Source organism: Sturnira hondurensis, unplaced genomic scaffold (genome assembly GCF_014824575.4).
Source record: "Sturnira hondurensis isolate 20B ecotype Veracruz unplaced genomic scaffold, ASM1482457v3 Scaffold0009733, whole genome shotgun sequence".
NCBI lineage: Eukaryota > Metazoa > Chordata > Mammalia > Chiroptera > Phyllostomidae > Sturnira > Sturnira hondurensis.
The window spans coordinates 4,949,489-4,966,367 of NW_028082364.1; the positions used below are offsets into that span (position 1 = coordinate 4,949,489).

Sequence of the window (16,879 nt, forward strand, 5' to 3'; positions counted from 1 at the left end):
CTTATTTCAAGTAATGCTTATCAATATATAAGTATATGCATTCTATTAAGATGAATAAAATGTATATTCTTTATTAAAGAATATATATTTTTCTAACCACACCAAAAATACCCAAAAACCTCACAAATAAAAGTTGTGTCACCTTAGCTCCATGTCTCCCATCCCACTCCTATTCACCATTGTAGAGTGTGTATTATTCCAGTTCTTTTTCTATTCATTTAGACAAATTTGTACAATAAAACAGTATTGTTTCGCCCTGGCTGGTGTGGCTCAGTGGATTGAGTGCCAGCCTGTGAACTGAGAGGTCACTAGTTTCATTCGCAAGTCAGGGCACAAGCCTGGGATGCAAGCCAGGTCCCCAGTTGGGAGTGTGCGAAAGGCAACTGATCCATGTATCTCTTGCACATTGATGCTTCTCTTTCTCTTTCTCTCTCCCTTCCCTTCTGTCTAGAAATAAATAAATCTTTAAAAAAAAACACATTGCTTTGAGAGGGTTGGTTTTAAAGGAATAATTAAATATACGTTGTTCTGCAACTTTCATTTCATTCTCCGCCCCAAAATATATCCAGCCTGGGGAACTTTCGATCTTTCTGTAACAATAGTACTCCATCACTGGATATTCCATAGTTAATTTAGCCATTCCCCTAACCTAAGTGGAATTAGGTGTCTGCAATATATTGTCACTATTACAAACCACTGACAAAATATACCTGTACCAAGTTCAGTGTTTACAGTGAATCCTACCACTACTACCTGTGATTTTTTTTAAAGATGTTATTTATTTAACTTTAGAGGGGAAGGGAAGGAGAGGAGAGAAATATCAATGTATGGTTGCCTCTCCTGAGTCCCCTGCTGAGAACTGGCCTGCAACCCAGGCATGTGCCCTGACTGGTAATCAACCCGATTGTGTGGTTCGCAGGCCCACGCTCAATCCACTGAGCTACACCAGCCAGGACTTGGCTGTGATTTTAAACAAAAAATATATAATCAGTCCCTCAGTTCTTCATTTGTAAAGAAGATTCTACCACCACCTAACCTTACAAGGCTGCAGTGAGGATTAAATGAATTGACTTATTCACGGCCCGCTCTTTGTAACTGTTACCCAACACCGTTACTTTCTTTGGTGAGCTCTGATCATTTGGTTTTGGCTCCTGGGAGACTTGACTCTAGCTGCCGTGCGCTAAGCGTCCTCTTCCAAACCCGAGTAACTCAGAGCCTGCTGGGAATGTTTTCCTCTAACATCCCTTATTCTCCTGCTTTAAGGCGAGAAGATTTTCTGACGGTCGTGACTTTTCTTTTCAACGGTTAACTGAGGTGAGCTGGATACACATTCTCCAACGCCCTGTTCTTGCTCCACAAGCAGTTCCCTCCGCCCTGATACCCAACCTGGCTCCTCGCCTTCATGCCTGACGTCCGAGCCCTCGGCCGGGAAGTCGAAGGCAGGCGGTGCCGCCAAAGCCCCTGCCTGGTTGCTCTCTGCCTTGCGCTCCGGCTCTCCGGAGCTGCCTCTCCGGCCGCGCTTGGGTCACAGCCCAGCCCATCCACAAGCCAAGCTCCGCAATGACCGCCATTAAATCCGGAACTAGTTCATCGGGAAGCGGAAATCCCGCCCCCGCCTTCTGCGCGCCGCTCCAGGGGGCGGGCTCTGCAGTAGGCCCCGCCCCTTCCTGGGGGGGGGAAGCAAGAACTAGTCTAGAAAGGGCGCACCCGGGGCGCAGCCAGTCTACTAGGGCGGTCCTGGGGCGGTCCTAGGGCGGTGGGGTGGCCGAGATGGGAGTACGCTACAACCTTACATCCAATCTCCCTTCCCCAGGAGTAAGCAGTTTATCTATTGAGTGTCCTCCTAATTTTTATGTTAACACACAAATATATGTGTAAGCAAGTTGCGGGTCAATATGTAAAATAGCAGACTGTAAGACGATAAAAACAAAAGCCGCAAATCACATGTATTTCCTATGGGAACGCTTATGTACATAAGTAATGTATATGCATATATAATACATAAGTATACGTATATTCATATACACATAGGCATATGGATATATACAGCATATACTTACAGATCATATATACATACAATTATATACACACAAAAATAAATATACTTATATGTATATATATATTTTATACATTTACATACAAGTAACCCCACACAAGATACATATTTGGGGTTTCTGTTTTTATTTTCTTACTATATGCTGTTTTACATATTGTTTAGCAACTAGCTTTTTCTGCTGGCTTTTTGAGAGCTTTCCACCTTAACGTGAGGGCATTCCTCTTCATTTTTTTTTCAGTTTGTGTCCTGGTGTTTTTCAATCCACTTACTCGGAGCTGTTGGAAGAAAAATTAGGAACCAATAGGAAATGTTTTGAGATTTCTGACAAGGGTGGGTTTGTATTTATAGGTCACGTAGTACTTTTAACCTCCTGCCTCCTTATCCTAACTGTAAAGTGAAGTTGTTAATTATCTATTATCTCCATTATTATCTATTATCTTCCACTAGTTATCTGTTATCCCCACTACTATCTCTCAGGCTGCTTATAGGTTGTCTTTGGACACAGTTTAACCGGAACGGTCCCTTCCCAGGTTTCCCTTCGCCCCACTATGTCAGTGCCTCCCCACCGTGCAATTCATAGCACTTGTGTCCCTCCCCCATAGCAGTTAGCACACTTTATTATAGACGTTATTTTTTGAAGCCAATTCCTTTTCCTCCTTCCATATCCTCTCCCTGTGGAAACGGAGTGGAAAACCCACTAGTACAATCACTGTTGATATGTCTCTTGCCTATCATTTTTTTTTCTGTATCATACACACTCTTGTGCTCAGAAGACCCTTGATGGAAAACGGACACATGAATGAGTGAACCATTTGTGGGGAAGATGGCCAGTGTGCATAGCTGCACTCATAACTTAATGTGTTTATTGCCTAGAGAGCATTTACATGTTTGCTAATTTCCAGAAGGAATTCTCTTGGGATTCATTACATTACTCTTGTAATTTAATTAAAAGGCATTATACAGTCACTCTATAAGCAATTTATTATGTTCTAGAAAGAGTCCCTTTGGAATCAGTTTCATCATGATTGCAATCTAATTTGGGGACACATGACACCTATTCAGTATTGAGCTAGAGCTCCTCCTTAGGCAAGTCTCCCTTGGTTATGTTTGATTGCATTCTTCATTTAAGTTCTACAAGTTATTGCAGTTTATTGGTTATTATTTACTATTTTGTTTACTATTTGTTTACTCTACCAGTCACTGGTTATAGCATTTTCTAAGTTAATAATGAAGATAATCATTTATAATAATGAAGATCAGTTGACTTTATATACACATCTTTGAAAACCATTCAACCTTTTATACTCTAACTGGGTTTTTATTGATTATACTGATTCTCTCTCACCTTATTTTTATTTTTGTTTATTTACATTGGTCCGAAAAACAAGAACCATGTTTAATTATTTAACACTTTATGGTTTTGTTCCTGAGTAGCAATTATTTTAAATTTAAGATATTATATCTTTCCTTGTATGATTAGTGAGCCAGCTAAATCTTTACTTTTTAGTTAACATGTTTTCACAACTATTTCTCATTCCTCATTTGGAACCTTATGCCATTATACATTGCTGCTCTTTTCTTGGCTTTTAGCTTCTGGTTTCTGTGTCATTCCTTCATGTTTATGGGAAGGCCGTAGTTCCCAACTCAGCTGAAATTATCACTCTCAATTTCAACATCTTTGTGAATGACAAGACAATACAAAGTCACTTTGATACATAATGTTCACCATTTTTCCAAGAAAGTGGTGAAAATGATGTATTGGAATAACCAAGAAACTAGCGAGGAGTGCTCTTTGAGCTCTCTGAAAACCCCCCATGACCCTTATTCTCCTATTTTCCACGTAATATATGAGCACCCTTTATATATAACCCTAAGCCAAAACAGTAGGCTAGGGACCTCCAGGGATGATCTCTTTGCAGGAACACTGAAAATTCTGGTGAAAATGGTCAGAACCAACTTTCCCAAAGCTCTGGAAGGTAGTCTGAGGTTTCCAGAAACTAAGCAAACACTTAGCCATGAGAAAGGTCACTGAACCAGGCTGGGAGAAGGTCCTGGCATTTAAACTCCTCCCATCCCGCCCCTACACAGCAGCGGCCCCGGCATTCCCAGGGTGGGCACGTGGTCCAGGAAGAGAGCTGACCTTAATCTGAACGAATTCTCCTGGTCTGTTGTGACTTGCCTCACAGTTCCCCGAAGGGCTGACATGAGAGGCCTGCCTTTGTCCTAACCCAGAACTCTCTCAGGGTGGAGAAATGGCTACAACTACATGGAGATGCTCCAGGAAAACCCTGAGAGCCAAATGAACAAGCCACTACAGCGTGGGGCAAACAAGGAACAGTGGAGACAAACAATGGACATGCCCAGAGCTGGGGAGTGAGAAATTTGAGAAAAGGGACTTTGAAAAATTCCCACATATGCTGAGGAATCTAGGAAGTCAAGTGCATAGCCAGGGAAGGACGCATGCTCAGAAAAGACTTGGTAAGACCAGCAGGGTTTCACCCCTGCTGGCCTTTAGGTTCCGCATAAGCAGGAAGTGAAGGCTAAGGCAGCGTTGTGAATGGCCTGGCTAAGTGTTGGCCCCACACCGAGCCAACCTGCAAAGAACTACTTACTCTGGTCCATGAAGCCATATTTGAAGTGCTCAATCGCTCTATGTGAATAGTGGCTACTACGTTAGGCAGCACAGGACTTTATCATCATTGTAGAAAGTTCTACTGGACAGTACTGGCATAGAGCATTAATAACATAGATTCTGGCGCTGACCAGAGTGCCTCACTTGGTGAGGTGTCATCCCGCAAAGCAAAAAGTTGCCGGTTCAATTCCCGCTCAGGGCACGTGCCTGGCTCGTGGGTCCAGTCCCCAGTCTGGGAGCATACAAGAGGCAACCAATCAATGTTTGTCTCTCACATCAATGTTTCTCTCCCTCTCTTTTTACCTCCCCTAAAAAAAAAAGAGAGAAGAAAAAATTTTGGTCCTTTAAAAACAAAAAGAAGATGAATTCTGTCACTTATTACCTTGTGTGATCTTGAAGAAGTTAATCCCTCTTTGCCTCAGTTAATTATTTCTAAAATCGAAACACAGAGCCTTCCTCATGTGGTAGTTGTAAGAATTAAACAATTTAACATGAACAAATTTTTAGAAGTAATGCCTGGCCCATAATGCCTTCTGCTTAACAATGCTTCGTATCATCACTTGTAAACTCTCGTGAGACTTGAGTCACCCATCCTCCCTGGATCATCACCTTTCAGATCAGAGACACTTGGAGGCTAGTGGTGGCCTGTTCCTTGACATCTTTTACTTGGTTCAGCGCCTTTGTTGTGACATTCATTTGGTAAAGTTGTGAACTGTTTCCTTCACATACTCATCAGGGTAGATTAGACATTAAGTTCTCCTTTCCTCTCTTGATTTTCTCTGCCCCTCTGTCTCTGCGTGTCTCCTCTCTGAGCTGTCCGGGTCTGCACTTGGCCTTGCTCCTTGCCACCCCATCCGCAGGGGCCAATCTCAAGGAGACCCCACAGGGAAGGCCTCTCCGAACGGCCCCCTCCTTCTTAGCTGCCGTGTGACTCTTCATTGAGAAAGTCCTTCCTGCTCACATTTATTATTCATTCCTTGGTATTTTTTTAGCTCTTTCGGTTAAGATTATGTTTATTTTTTTCTAATGAGACATTGCCGGTCTGTAGATTTCAATGGATTTTTTAAAAGATTTTATTTATTTCTTCTTAGAGAGAGGGGAATGGAGGGAGAGAAACATCCATTGATCGCCTCTCACAGGTCCCCAACTGGAGACCGGCCTGCAATTGCAGGCGGGTGCCCTGATCGGCACCGTGAACTGGTGACCTTTCTGTTCCCAGGCAGGCCATCAACCCACTGAGCCACACCAGCCAGGGCTCAGATGACACTTTTACTGTGGTAAAATCTATACGAGATTTATCATTTTAACCTTTTTCAAGTGCACAGTTCACTGGCATTAGGTAAATTCACATCCAATTGACTTTTTACAATATTTATCCTTTAATCAGTCACTTTCCTGAAAACCCTTAAATGAGTCTCATGTATTTTCTTCTTTCAAATAGATATACAATACGCAAATGAAAACAAGTTTGGCTCCATTCTGATAGAAATATCTTGTTTCGACAGTGGAGGTGGGGCAAGCCTCCAGGGTCATGGCTAGTTATCACCTAGGGTAGCATCCTCCACCCTTCGTGAATTGGACGAGTATGGGTTCCTGTGATTTAAATGTGTAAGCGACACTTTTCCATATAGGCCCGCCCAGCCAGTTAGATCCATTACTCTCGGAACTGCTCCTTTGAAAACCCAAGCCTGCTGAATCAAAGCCCGATGCGGACCTTCTCTGCGTTATCAATCACATCAGCAGTCTTCATTTCTGTGCATTTCTAAGAGCAACAGATTTCTAAGAATGGGACAGACTTTATTTGTTTCTAAATGTCATTTGCTCCTAAAGCCCCAGCATCCTTCTCCTATTCCTTATTCACCTGGAAAAAATTCCATTTAATCCCCAAGGATCCATTTCAAGGGTCACCATCACCTTCGTAAAATCTCTTCCTGCCTGAACGGCATGAGCTTCAGCATCCGACCCACACCTGCCTCCTCAGCTTTACCTTCCTTGTTTGGAATGTGGTCACAAGGTGGAATAACTGTGTTCCAAACCAAATGGTCTCTAGGAACTAGGTGCAGTATCTCCAATGCATGGCTCTTTAAAAAAAAATATATATATATATATATAATTTATTTATTTTTAGAGACAAGGAAAGGAAGGGAGAAAGAGAGGGAGAGAAACATCAATGTGTGGTTACCTTCCACGCATCCCCCTCTGGGAATCTGATCTGCAACCCAGGCACGTGCCCTAACTGGCAACCCCTTGGTTCGCAGGCCCATGCTCAATCCATTGAGCTACACCAGCCAGGGCTGCATGGCTCTTTTGGGGTTCTAAATGACTATTTTGGCAATACATATGAAGCAGTGACTTGGGATCCGTCACCTAAAAATAAACCTGTGGTGGGCCGTGGTCTCAGAGTCCCTTCAGAGGGGACAGTGGTCCTCAGAAAATCCAATCCATCCATCCTTGAGAACGCCCGGGCTTTCACATTTTATGTTGAGTTGGTGGGAAGGGGTGAGCACCCCCCATTATCCATTAGGATACAGTTGGCTTTTATAAATGAAACCAGCCTTTCATTTCATGAGAGTCCAAAGAACAAATAAAAGCTGGAGCTGGAATTTATACCTAGTCTGTCTGTCTCCAAACAGTGTGCTCTGAGGCCTGTGTCTACCTGAAGCTGCAGGGCCAGGTCTGTCCATGGCATCACCTGTGCACTCACTGTGAAAGGTAGGCACTCTCCCCCGCACTTTCCTCTTCTCTGTGTGCGTGGCAAAATGTGGTCAGGGGCTTGGTTTACGCTTGCCCAAAGGAGCTCAGAACAAAGACTGACTACAATATTCTAAGCACAATCCCATTTTGTTACGGGTGTAGAAGAACTCCGAGGACTGGAGGGGCCCGTGGTGGGATTAAGCTAGTGCTACATCAGTCCTCGTCATTACGTTTGTGGTAGCCCATTGCCAGGATCCGTGTGCTTTCTGCAGTGGTCAGACTGGGGAATTAAATGGACACATGATAGAGACCACAGCCCTGCCTCTTCTACAGCTCTGAGCGGGGCTCTCTTCTGGGGCATTCCCCCCAAGGGTTACACTTTGGGCCAGAGAGGTTAGTCTTGGGGTGTCCACATGGCTTTCTCTACTACAAAAGCTTGTGGTCTCCAAGTTGAGGAACCAATGTAAGGAACCTACTTCTGCCATCTGCTAAGTAGGACTATTTGAATATTACCTTTGAGAACCAGGGAAGTGACTATATGGGCCCAATGGACACACTGAGGGACCCAAAGTACTACTTGACCCTATGAAATGTTCATATTCCTTTAGCAAAAAGGGAGCCCTGGGGGTGCTTTAGGTGCCCACCCCCCTCAGAAACTCTACTGTATCCCTCTGGCACCTTCTGCTCTTTGCTCTTGTGATTACCTGGAGTAGGAATTTGCCCTTAGCATGAAGTCAATGCTGGTAAAGACAACTGGCCGCCTTTCGGTCACACAGCTTGTTGGAGGCAAAATAAAATCTTCTCCAAACAGCACTCACTGTGGACAAAGCTCTTGTCTGGAGGGAAAGGAGCTTCTGGGGCAAGCTGGCTTCCATCTCAGCCAAGGGCCCAAATGTTTGCAGGCAGGGGCTTCCTAACATCCTTTGGAAGGTCTCCACGGATGCTGCCAGTTTGCCATAAAGTGGCACTGAACCTGGAGGAAAGAAAACTTAGAGGAAAAAGGTCACTATGTTTGCTTTCAAGGCTCGGAGGAAGGGGAAAGGGGGCATACGATGCCCTCCTCCAAAAGCCTGTTCTGGATAGGGAGTGCTAAGGGATGGTTGGTTTTGTTTTTTAATCCCTTTTCCGACTTGTCCAATCAGGTACTGTAAGAAAAGGGCGGCTGTGGGGGCAGTTTTTTAATAGACTGTGAAATGGAAAATGAAGGTAGAAGCCAAGCTTCTAATGTGAAGTATTAAAAAAGAAGCATTTTGAAATCTCACAAAGCCCAGGTGAATATTAAGAATTTGGCTCTTTAATTCCTTCCCATTCTGTATTTAAACATCTGAAAGTCATTTGGAAAAGGCGGGCACACGCCTTGAGTCTATTCCTAAGGGCTGGCCTGTTCCTCCAAAGCTCTTCGTAATGTTGAAAGGGCCACGAGGGTGAAATTCCATAACCGTTCCTCATCAGAAAGTAGGTTGTGCTGTTAATTCCGAAAGTGGGCGCTGAAGTTCGGAGGTTTGAAACTCACCTTTCCCCCTTTTTTTGTTTCCTTGAAGTATTTCTGTGTTCCGCTCCAAACACACAACTAATATCTATCACTGCGGTGATTTATTTCCTTAGTAGTTTTAAATAAACGCTACCATAAGATATATGCAATCTGTAGGGGGAGTCGTAAGATTCTGATCTTATGACTTCGGGGAAGAGGCCCAGGGTAGGATTTCTATAAGCGGATGTAGGAATGGGGTGTCTGTTGGGTAAAGTTCGTCATGGCTGGAACACATAAAAGAGGAAAGGGAAGTGGAGCTTTCACTGCCAGGCGAAGGAGTTTTAGACTTTTCTGTGGGCCAAGCAAGTGGCTGCAGGCTCTGAGGAGCGGAGCTACTTGTGACCTGTTTCTGAGACCTTCGCCCTGTTTTATGAAGGTTGACAGGGAGTGTGCCGGGGAGCAGATTGAGTGAATGGGCGTGGCGAGAGGAGAAAGGTCGCCTCGGGGAGCAGGGTCAGGATCTCAGCCCCTGGCCTGGTCCGGCGGGTGTGACTTGGTGTTGGCGATTCCGCGCCGGAAGCGGGAGAGAGAGGGACTCAACTCAAAGCAGGAAACCCAAAAGAGAGGAGCAGGGTCTTGGGAGGGGAGATGCAAGGACGAATCACTTCGTTCTCTGTTGGACCTCGCGGTGGAGATATCCAATAAGCAGCAGGAAGTATGGATCTGGCACTCAGGAACAAGCGCTGGTAGGGTGCCCCCAAAGACGGTGATGCCGAGATGACAGCAACGGCTCGGCCCTTTTCTGGACCCAGGTGTAATATCCTCCGCTTCATGTAACACAATTTGTGGAGTCTGACGGCCTGCGGGTACGCCGCTGGGGCCCGGGTGGGCCAGGGACGAGCGCCGCAGTCGTAGCGGAGAAGCGCACAAGGGAGGTTTCCCCGGATTCGTGTCCGTTTTGGAAGCCCAGGCGGCCCGCCCGGCGTGCACCCGTGCGGGCCAGTCCCCGGAGCAGACGCAGGGATTATCACCCGTCTGCCCTAGGGCCCCGCGGCCGTCGCCGGCCGCTCGGGGAAAGGACCTCAGCCGGCCTGGGCCCGCCAATCAGCACGGTCCTCCCGCCGCGCCCCGGCGCTCCAGTGACGCGCACGCCCCAGCCTACGCCCGCGGCGCTTTGGCGACGGCCCCTCCCGCGCTCGCCCGGCCCGTTAACTGCGCGCCGCGCCTCTTGTGCGACGGCCCCTGGGCGGCGGCGCGTGCGGACCCAGCCTTGGCGCGCCCCCTGGCGGCCCGGCGGGGCGCTGCGGGCACGGCGCTGACCCGGAGGCGGCGGCGGCGGTGCCCGGATGGAGGCACGTCATTGTCCCCCGCCGGGCGGCTGGGCTGTGTGCGGCGGCGGCGGCGGCCGAGGGGGATGGAGCGAGCGCCGAGCCGGGTCAGGTAAGCTCCCGCCTCCTTTCCGCCCGCTGCTGGCCGGCGTGGGGCCCGCAGAGCGCTCGGCTCGCCTCGGCCATATCTGGCCCGGCCGCCCCTCTGCCGGCGCGGCCCGCCGGGCGCTGGCGCGGCCCCTCGCCTGCCGTGTCCTCCGCCGCTGCGGGCCGCCCGGGACCCCGCCGCACCGATGGCAGCGCCGCTGCCGCCGGCCGAGCCAGGCCGCTGGGGAGGGGGCGGCGGCCGCGGCTGCGGGGTGCCGGGAGAGCCGGGCTGCGCCGGGAGGCCGGACCCCCTGGTTGCCATGGACACTGCCCTACCACCCCCACCCGGCCCCAGTCCGCCCCCTCGGCCCGGGGGCCGGGCCCGGCGGGCGTCTCCGGGGCGGCGGGGCCCTCACAGGGCTGCCCGGGGTGGGCGTGTGCCGGCCGCGGAGCCCGGCGTGCCCTGGCCGCCCCCCGCCCCCCGCGTGGCTGCTGCCTCCCGCCCCCGAGCGCCCCTCGGAGCCCGGGACTCGCTTCCCTGCCCCCATTCCACCCGAAAAGAGAGAAACTTTCCCACCCGGGCGCCCCTCAGCAGGCCGCCGGCCCCACCGGTCCGCCCTCGCGGGGCGGTCCACCTGGCTCCTCCGCCGGGCGTCCGAGTCCCTCTCGCCGGCCGCCGAGCGGAGCGGGCACCTCGGGGAGGAGGGGCCGGCGGCCCGCAGCGCGTCCCCCAAAGCGTGTGTCCCCGGGTCGTGTTCTTTATCTTCGGGATAGAAGAGCCCGCTTACCTGGAGGGGGTCGGGGAGGAGCAGATCAGTTTCAGATGTTTGAAATGAAGATTCGACGGGAACGAAGTTTTACAATGTAGGACTTTAACCTCGTTATAATGAATGCAGTCGAGATTACTTTTGTTGAATAGCTCTTTTATATTCAGGAAGGCCTCAGGGCTTGTTTGTGTGTGGGAAAACACGTTGGTTATTTTAAAGTGAATACACTAAAATAACAGCGAAACTGGTTGAAAAACTAGTTAACGCCTCTTTTTTTAGATAACAGCAGTGTTATAGGTTCACATACATTTTTGTGGTGATTTGATATTTTTAAGACTTGTAAATTTGAAACAGTTCTACTCTTTTGACTCTCCTCTTCATTCAAAGTGCACTAGAGGATAGGACTAATCAGTTTCACTTATTTGTTTTTATTTAAGGTCAGTTTCACTTTCTCTTCTGTGTCATTGAATCAAGTCTACACGGTTCTGTAAAGGTTTAAGGCTTAGTTGTTTTGTTGTCTTAAAAATAACTAAAATCAAGGTTGTGTCTTCCTAAAGCTTGTCCAAGAAGGTGGATTACATTGTTTAGGAAGTAGCAGAGTGTAACAGTTTCTTTTTACACATATTGGTACTACCTCAATGTATGTGGTGTGCCCCAATGTTTAAGTACCACATACTTATGAAAAAGAAAAGTGCATTCTGTCTTTTGGTAGAAATACTAAGGGGGAAGGACCATGTAAGAGGCTGAGAGATTTAAGACTTTTGAATAAGAGCAGAGGAAACATTGGTGAAGTCATTTCGTCTCCTGCCACACACGTTCTGCCTGATTCATGTAGTACTTGTTTTTTTTTCAAACACACTTTTGTAACTTTTTGTATATCACCAGGACATGTTGAGAGAAATGTTAACTTTTCACTGGAGTAGCTGCTTAGAAGTCCTGAGATTTATAACAGTGATGTTGCAACGCTTTGCTGGGAGTCGAGAACCTCTCCGGGTATGCAGCCTAGCATCTGCACGACATTGCTTGGCTCCTAGAAGGGTTTTATCTCTGTAGCAGATGGAATTTCATTTCATGCCTCTCGGTTTTAGGGTAAGAATTCATTGGCCGAATGTACAAATGAAGATGAATGGATGGTTTTGGCTTGTCTTCCCAAAATCAAAACACTGTACAGTTATTGGCGACTGAGTTGTAGGTGTTCCTTAATTTTTTCCCCACATAGGAACCCCTCCTTCCTCTCAAAACAAGCAGTTGAGTCAGTAAAATGGTTTTATTTGGTCATTTGTTAATGATTGTCCTGAAGGGATGTGTATCCGGGGAAAATCTAGGTGTTTTTTTTTCTTTCTATTTAACTTCAATGTAAATAGGCTACATTAACCTCCCCTTATTGCTGTTTTGGTTTTCATCCTTTTCCTCCTCCCCCCCTTCCTCCTTTTTTGTTTTCTTACTCTTGTCTCCACAGTGCTTCATAATTACGTTGGACTCTTTGATGAGAAAAGTGTAAATTTTATTTGGATTATAGGGCTCAAGTTTTCTTCCTGAATGAAGATCCAGTATCTTAGATTGACGTAAAATTTCTGTTCAATTTTTACTTTATTAAGATCTAAATCTTTACGCTTCTGTTTTTACATAAGATTCCAAAAGTTTTCTTAACGTTATACTATTTGGGGGGAGGTAATCATGCCTCAATTTAAAATTACAACAAAATTTTGAGGCTTAAAACAAAACCTCACTGCGAGCAGACAGTGCGTTGTAACATTTGTCGAGGCGGCATATGCATGTGTATTTACAATCCTCTTGCCGCATTAAATACTTTTTAAATAACTTTTAAAGGCTACTTCTACTTCAGAATTTTTAAGGCCTTAAATGGTATATAAGTCAGTCAGCACAAACTGGTGCTAAAGCAGGCACTGGTTACTCCCCATCTCCAGAACTCAGTCATTTGTCCGACACATGTACGGGAAGCTTTCTGCCTGCGGGGTCAGGGGCAAATGGGAGCATGATGGAGAGCAGCCTGCGAACCTGCTGTGCAGTAATAGGTGTGAAGCGCTGCCCTGTAAATCAGCACAGGGTGCTGAGGAGCCTGGGGGCGGGGGTTGTAGCCCAGTCCTGGGGGAGGAGGTTGTCAGGGAAGTGTCCCGGAGGAAATGAATTGTAAACTGAATTCTAGAAGTGTTCACTGGCTGCAGGTGGAAGGATGGGGGGGAGTTTGGTAAAGAGGAACAGCATGTGCAGAGCCCAGAGGGAGTGGTGGGAATGGACCACAGCTGGCATTTGCAGAGGTTCCTAGGTCAGCGCCAAGGCTGGGTGTTAGGAAGATGTTGTGATGGGGGCGGTCAGAGCATACCTGAAAGGTTATCTACAAAGCAGCATACCAGACTTGGTTGCCACAGGGCAATTTAAGAAATATTTTTCTAAAAAAAAAGTTTATTTTTTAGAGGGGAAGGGAAGGAGAAAGGGAGGGGGAGGAACATCAGTATGTGGTTGCTTTTCACATGCCTCCCACTGGGGACCTGGCCTAGAACCCAGACAGACATGTGCCCTGACTGAGGGTCGAACCAGCAATCCTTTGGTTCATAGGCCAGCACGCAGTCCACTGAGCCTCACCAGCCAGGGCTGGGAAATGTCCTTAAAAGTAGTCAATTGACCAGGTTGGTACCCCAGAAGGAACCCCAGCTGGGAACCTTAGACCTGATGCCTGGTCTAAGTAGTCCCAGGTGCTGACTAGTTTGAATTATAATTGGTGCATTTATTTTACTGTTATTTTTTAAAAGATTGTATTTCTTTTTAGACAGAGAGGAAGGGAGAAAGAGGGAAACATCCATGTGTGGCTGCCTCGTGCACACTGCCCACTGGGGACCCAACCCAGTGGGCACTGGTCCCTTTTTGGGAATAGAACCAGCAACCCTTTTGGTTCACAGGATGGTGCTCAGTCCACTGAGCCACACCGGCCAGGCCTACTTGGTGCATTTATAGACCCTGTGGATTCTGTCCGGTCTCTCATAGGTCCATTGTGAAAATTAAATGAGTTAATGTGTGTTCAGCAATTAACACAATACCCAGCACATAGAAGGTGTTCAATTAGTGGCATCCTTAAGAGTTTAAGACAGGACTCAGAAAACTATAATTAAGTACTTTTATAACATGTATTTATGTTCGAGTTTGATGTCAGTAGTGTGTCGTGTGATTCACTTAAAAAGTCGTATATACCAAATAAACAAGTTTCTTTAGGAAAAATGTGCTTCCAAGGTGAGACTTCCCATACATTAAAAAATGCAAAGTATTTTCAAACAATGTCTTTTGGACTTTATGCTCAAAATTAAAGCTAGATTTTCTCATTGTGTAGTTGAGGCTTTTCCCTGCAGAATTATATATGGATTGAAAATTGAGTCACATGCGTTGGTGCATTTCACATTCTGGTTTTAGGCAATAGAGAGAAAAATACATGGGTATTTGGTAAATGTATACAATTGGAAATTGAGGTACCTGATTATGAATTGAAATATCAGAAATTTAAGACACATGGAGTAGAATGACAAGATATAATCAAATATTCCATTGGCATTTTTATAATTAAAAATTGTTGATATGTTCAGAGTAGCACAATCCTAAATGTCCCAAGGAAATGACTACAAAGTAAAAAAATACAGTTGCTTTTATATTTGGATGATTTGTTTGAAAATAATTAAAAATGGCTTGAATAACTTTCCAAGGTCTAATGGTAGAATATGGAGATTGCTTTTCTAATCTTCTGAAACAAGGGCATGTTTTCTGTCTTTCGCAGAGTTGAACAATGACCATAGTTGACAAAGCTTCTGAATCTTCAGACCCATCGTCCTTTCAGAACCAGCCCGGCAGCTCTGGGGCGGTCTCACCTGGAGACATGGAAGCGGGGCCTGCCAGCTGGGGTGCCGTGTCTGCGTTAAACGACGTTTCAAATCACACCCTTTCTTTAGGACCAGTACCTGGTGCTGTGGTTTACTCAAGTTCATCTGTACCTGATAAATCAAAGCCATCACCCCAGAAGGATCAAGGTACTTTTTCCCAGGCAGAACCACTCCAAGAAACTCCGGCGTGAATGCTGGTGGTGGGTTGGTGGTTTCAGGGGTGGCTTATTTTGCAACATGCGGTGCTGCCTGACCGGCCGGCAGAGCTGCAAGTTACCTTGTGACCATCTTCATTTTCCTCTGATGCTTGCTCGTGATTAACATGTATTATAACAAGGTAGATTATTTGTAGTTACTATATTCATAGTTCTTTTATTTCTAATTTGTTGAAGAATAAGCTTCATCTTGGTGAGAACTGAATTGAGATGGGCAAGCATTTTGTTAACTTGTCAATTAACTATAGTTTCCTAAGTAGACATCTGTCTTTTAGAAATGTAAAGGTGTTTTAAAAAATACTGTGTTTTTTTTTCCCGAGTTAAACTCATCCATAGGAATAAAGCTCTTTGAAGGAGAGCAGATAATGTCGATGTTACAATGGTTAGAACTCATCCAGATGAATAAGACGTTGCCTCTTGGCACTTTTCTGAGACTTTTGGATTTGGAAGCTTTGAAATGCAAAGAAAATGGGTTAGAAAAGCTTCTACTTAGCAGCATTCTAAGTAGAAAAGTTCCTTCTTAGTGCGCTGCTCGGCTGAGAATACCTCTGCCCTTGTCCGAGTCCTCTTTGGAAATGTGGCGCCGAGGTGCGGGGTTGAGCAGCGAGGTCTGGTGAAGGTGTTTGGGCCGGGGAGGGAGAGTTCATGTTGAAAAACACGCAGTTTGATCGATTGTTACCCATGGCGGTTGTAAGACCTTCACCAGCAAGACTCTCCCGTAGGACATCGGTTCACTGGCTCCAGCTGAGGGGCTGCCCCGCTTCACTCAGGACTTAGCTTGCAGCCCCTCAGCTGTGCCCTTTCGAGGGCCTTTGTCCTACTCTCTGCGGCTCATTTCTCTTTCCTTGATTTTGCCCTCCATTTCCCACTGAGCTGAGGCTTACCTTGGAGCACGTGGTCATTCCTTACCGTCCCTGTTAAAATAGAGACCCGTCTGTTGGGCATCTCAGTCTTCGGTAGCACCAAGGAACTGGCAAGGAACCGGCAGACCTGTGAAAAAGTAGTCTTGCTAGAGGTGATTGTGGGCCACACTAAATAAGTTGTGTTTTGAGCTTCACCAGAGTTTTTTGGGAATATTGTCGTTAACAATTTGTTTACGGTCTAACAATTTGTTAATAGGTCTTAAAAATAGATAAAAATCTTTTTAAGACTACAGATAGAATTCACAGAAGTGTGCATGGTGGTGCCCAGCAGCCCGAGTTCACAGCCTGTTGTCTCACTGGTAAAGTGGGGACGACATCACTGCCGACTGTGGTAGACGGTGCGGACCCAGGGCGTGAGGTGGGGCGGTGGTACCGAGTGTAAGCGTCCAGAGCGAATGTTACAGAGAATTGGCTCACCCTGCAGTTTCTATTGATGGTGGTGGTATTTACTTTTTAAATGTTATTTTCTTTAAAGCAGCTTCTTTTTCTTTAAGATTGTATTTATTTTTAGAGAGAGGGGATAGGAGGGAGGGAGAGAGAAACATAGATGAGCAGGAGATACACTGATTGGTTGCCTTTTGCATGCCCCCCAACTGGGGACCTGACCCACAACCCAGGCATGTGCCCTGCCTGGGAATCGAACCGGCGACCTTGCAGGTGTTTGCAGGCCGGCACTCAAAATCCTCTGAGCCACACCAGTCAGGGCTATTTTTTAAATTTTTTATTGTGAAAAATGTTATAGATATAAAAAGAATAATTACGATGAATTCGCATGTCCCCATCAGCCACCTTCAACGTTTGTCAGGCACAGCCACCTGCTCC

At 46.4% G+C, this 16,879-nt stretch overlaps 1 protein-coding gene across 3 annotated transcripts in view; it reads left to right on the forward strand.

Annotated features, from left to right (window-relative positions):
* The first annotated feature begins 9,458 nt into the window (after positions 1-9,458).
* The window catches only part of USP42 (ubiquitin specific peptidase 42), a 33,390-nt gene continuing 25,969 nt past the window's right edge, over positions 9,459-16,879 (forward strand). For 2 of the 3 annotated variants that reach the window (XR_005068180.1, XM_037057846.1), the window contains exons 1-2: positions 9,459-10,293; positions 14,817-15,066. Coding sequence is in view for 2 of the 3 variants with exons in the window: in XM_037057846.1 (XP_036913741.1) it covers positions 14,826-15,066 (241 nt within the window). In the remaining variant the exon portion in view is untranslated. The remainder of the gene's footprint in view (positions 10,294-14,816; positions 15,067-16,879) is intronic. The other variant, XM_037057847.1, reaches the window with a different exon arrangement.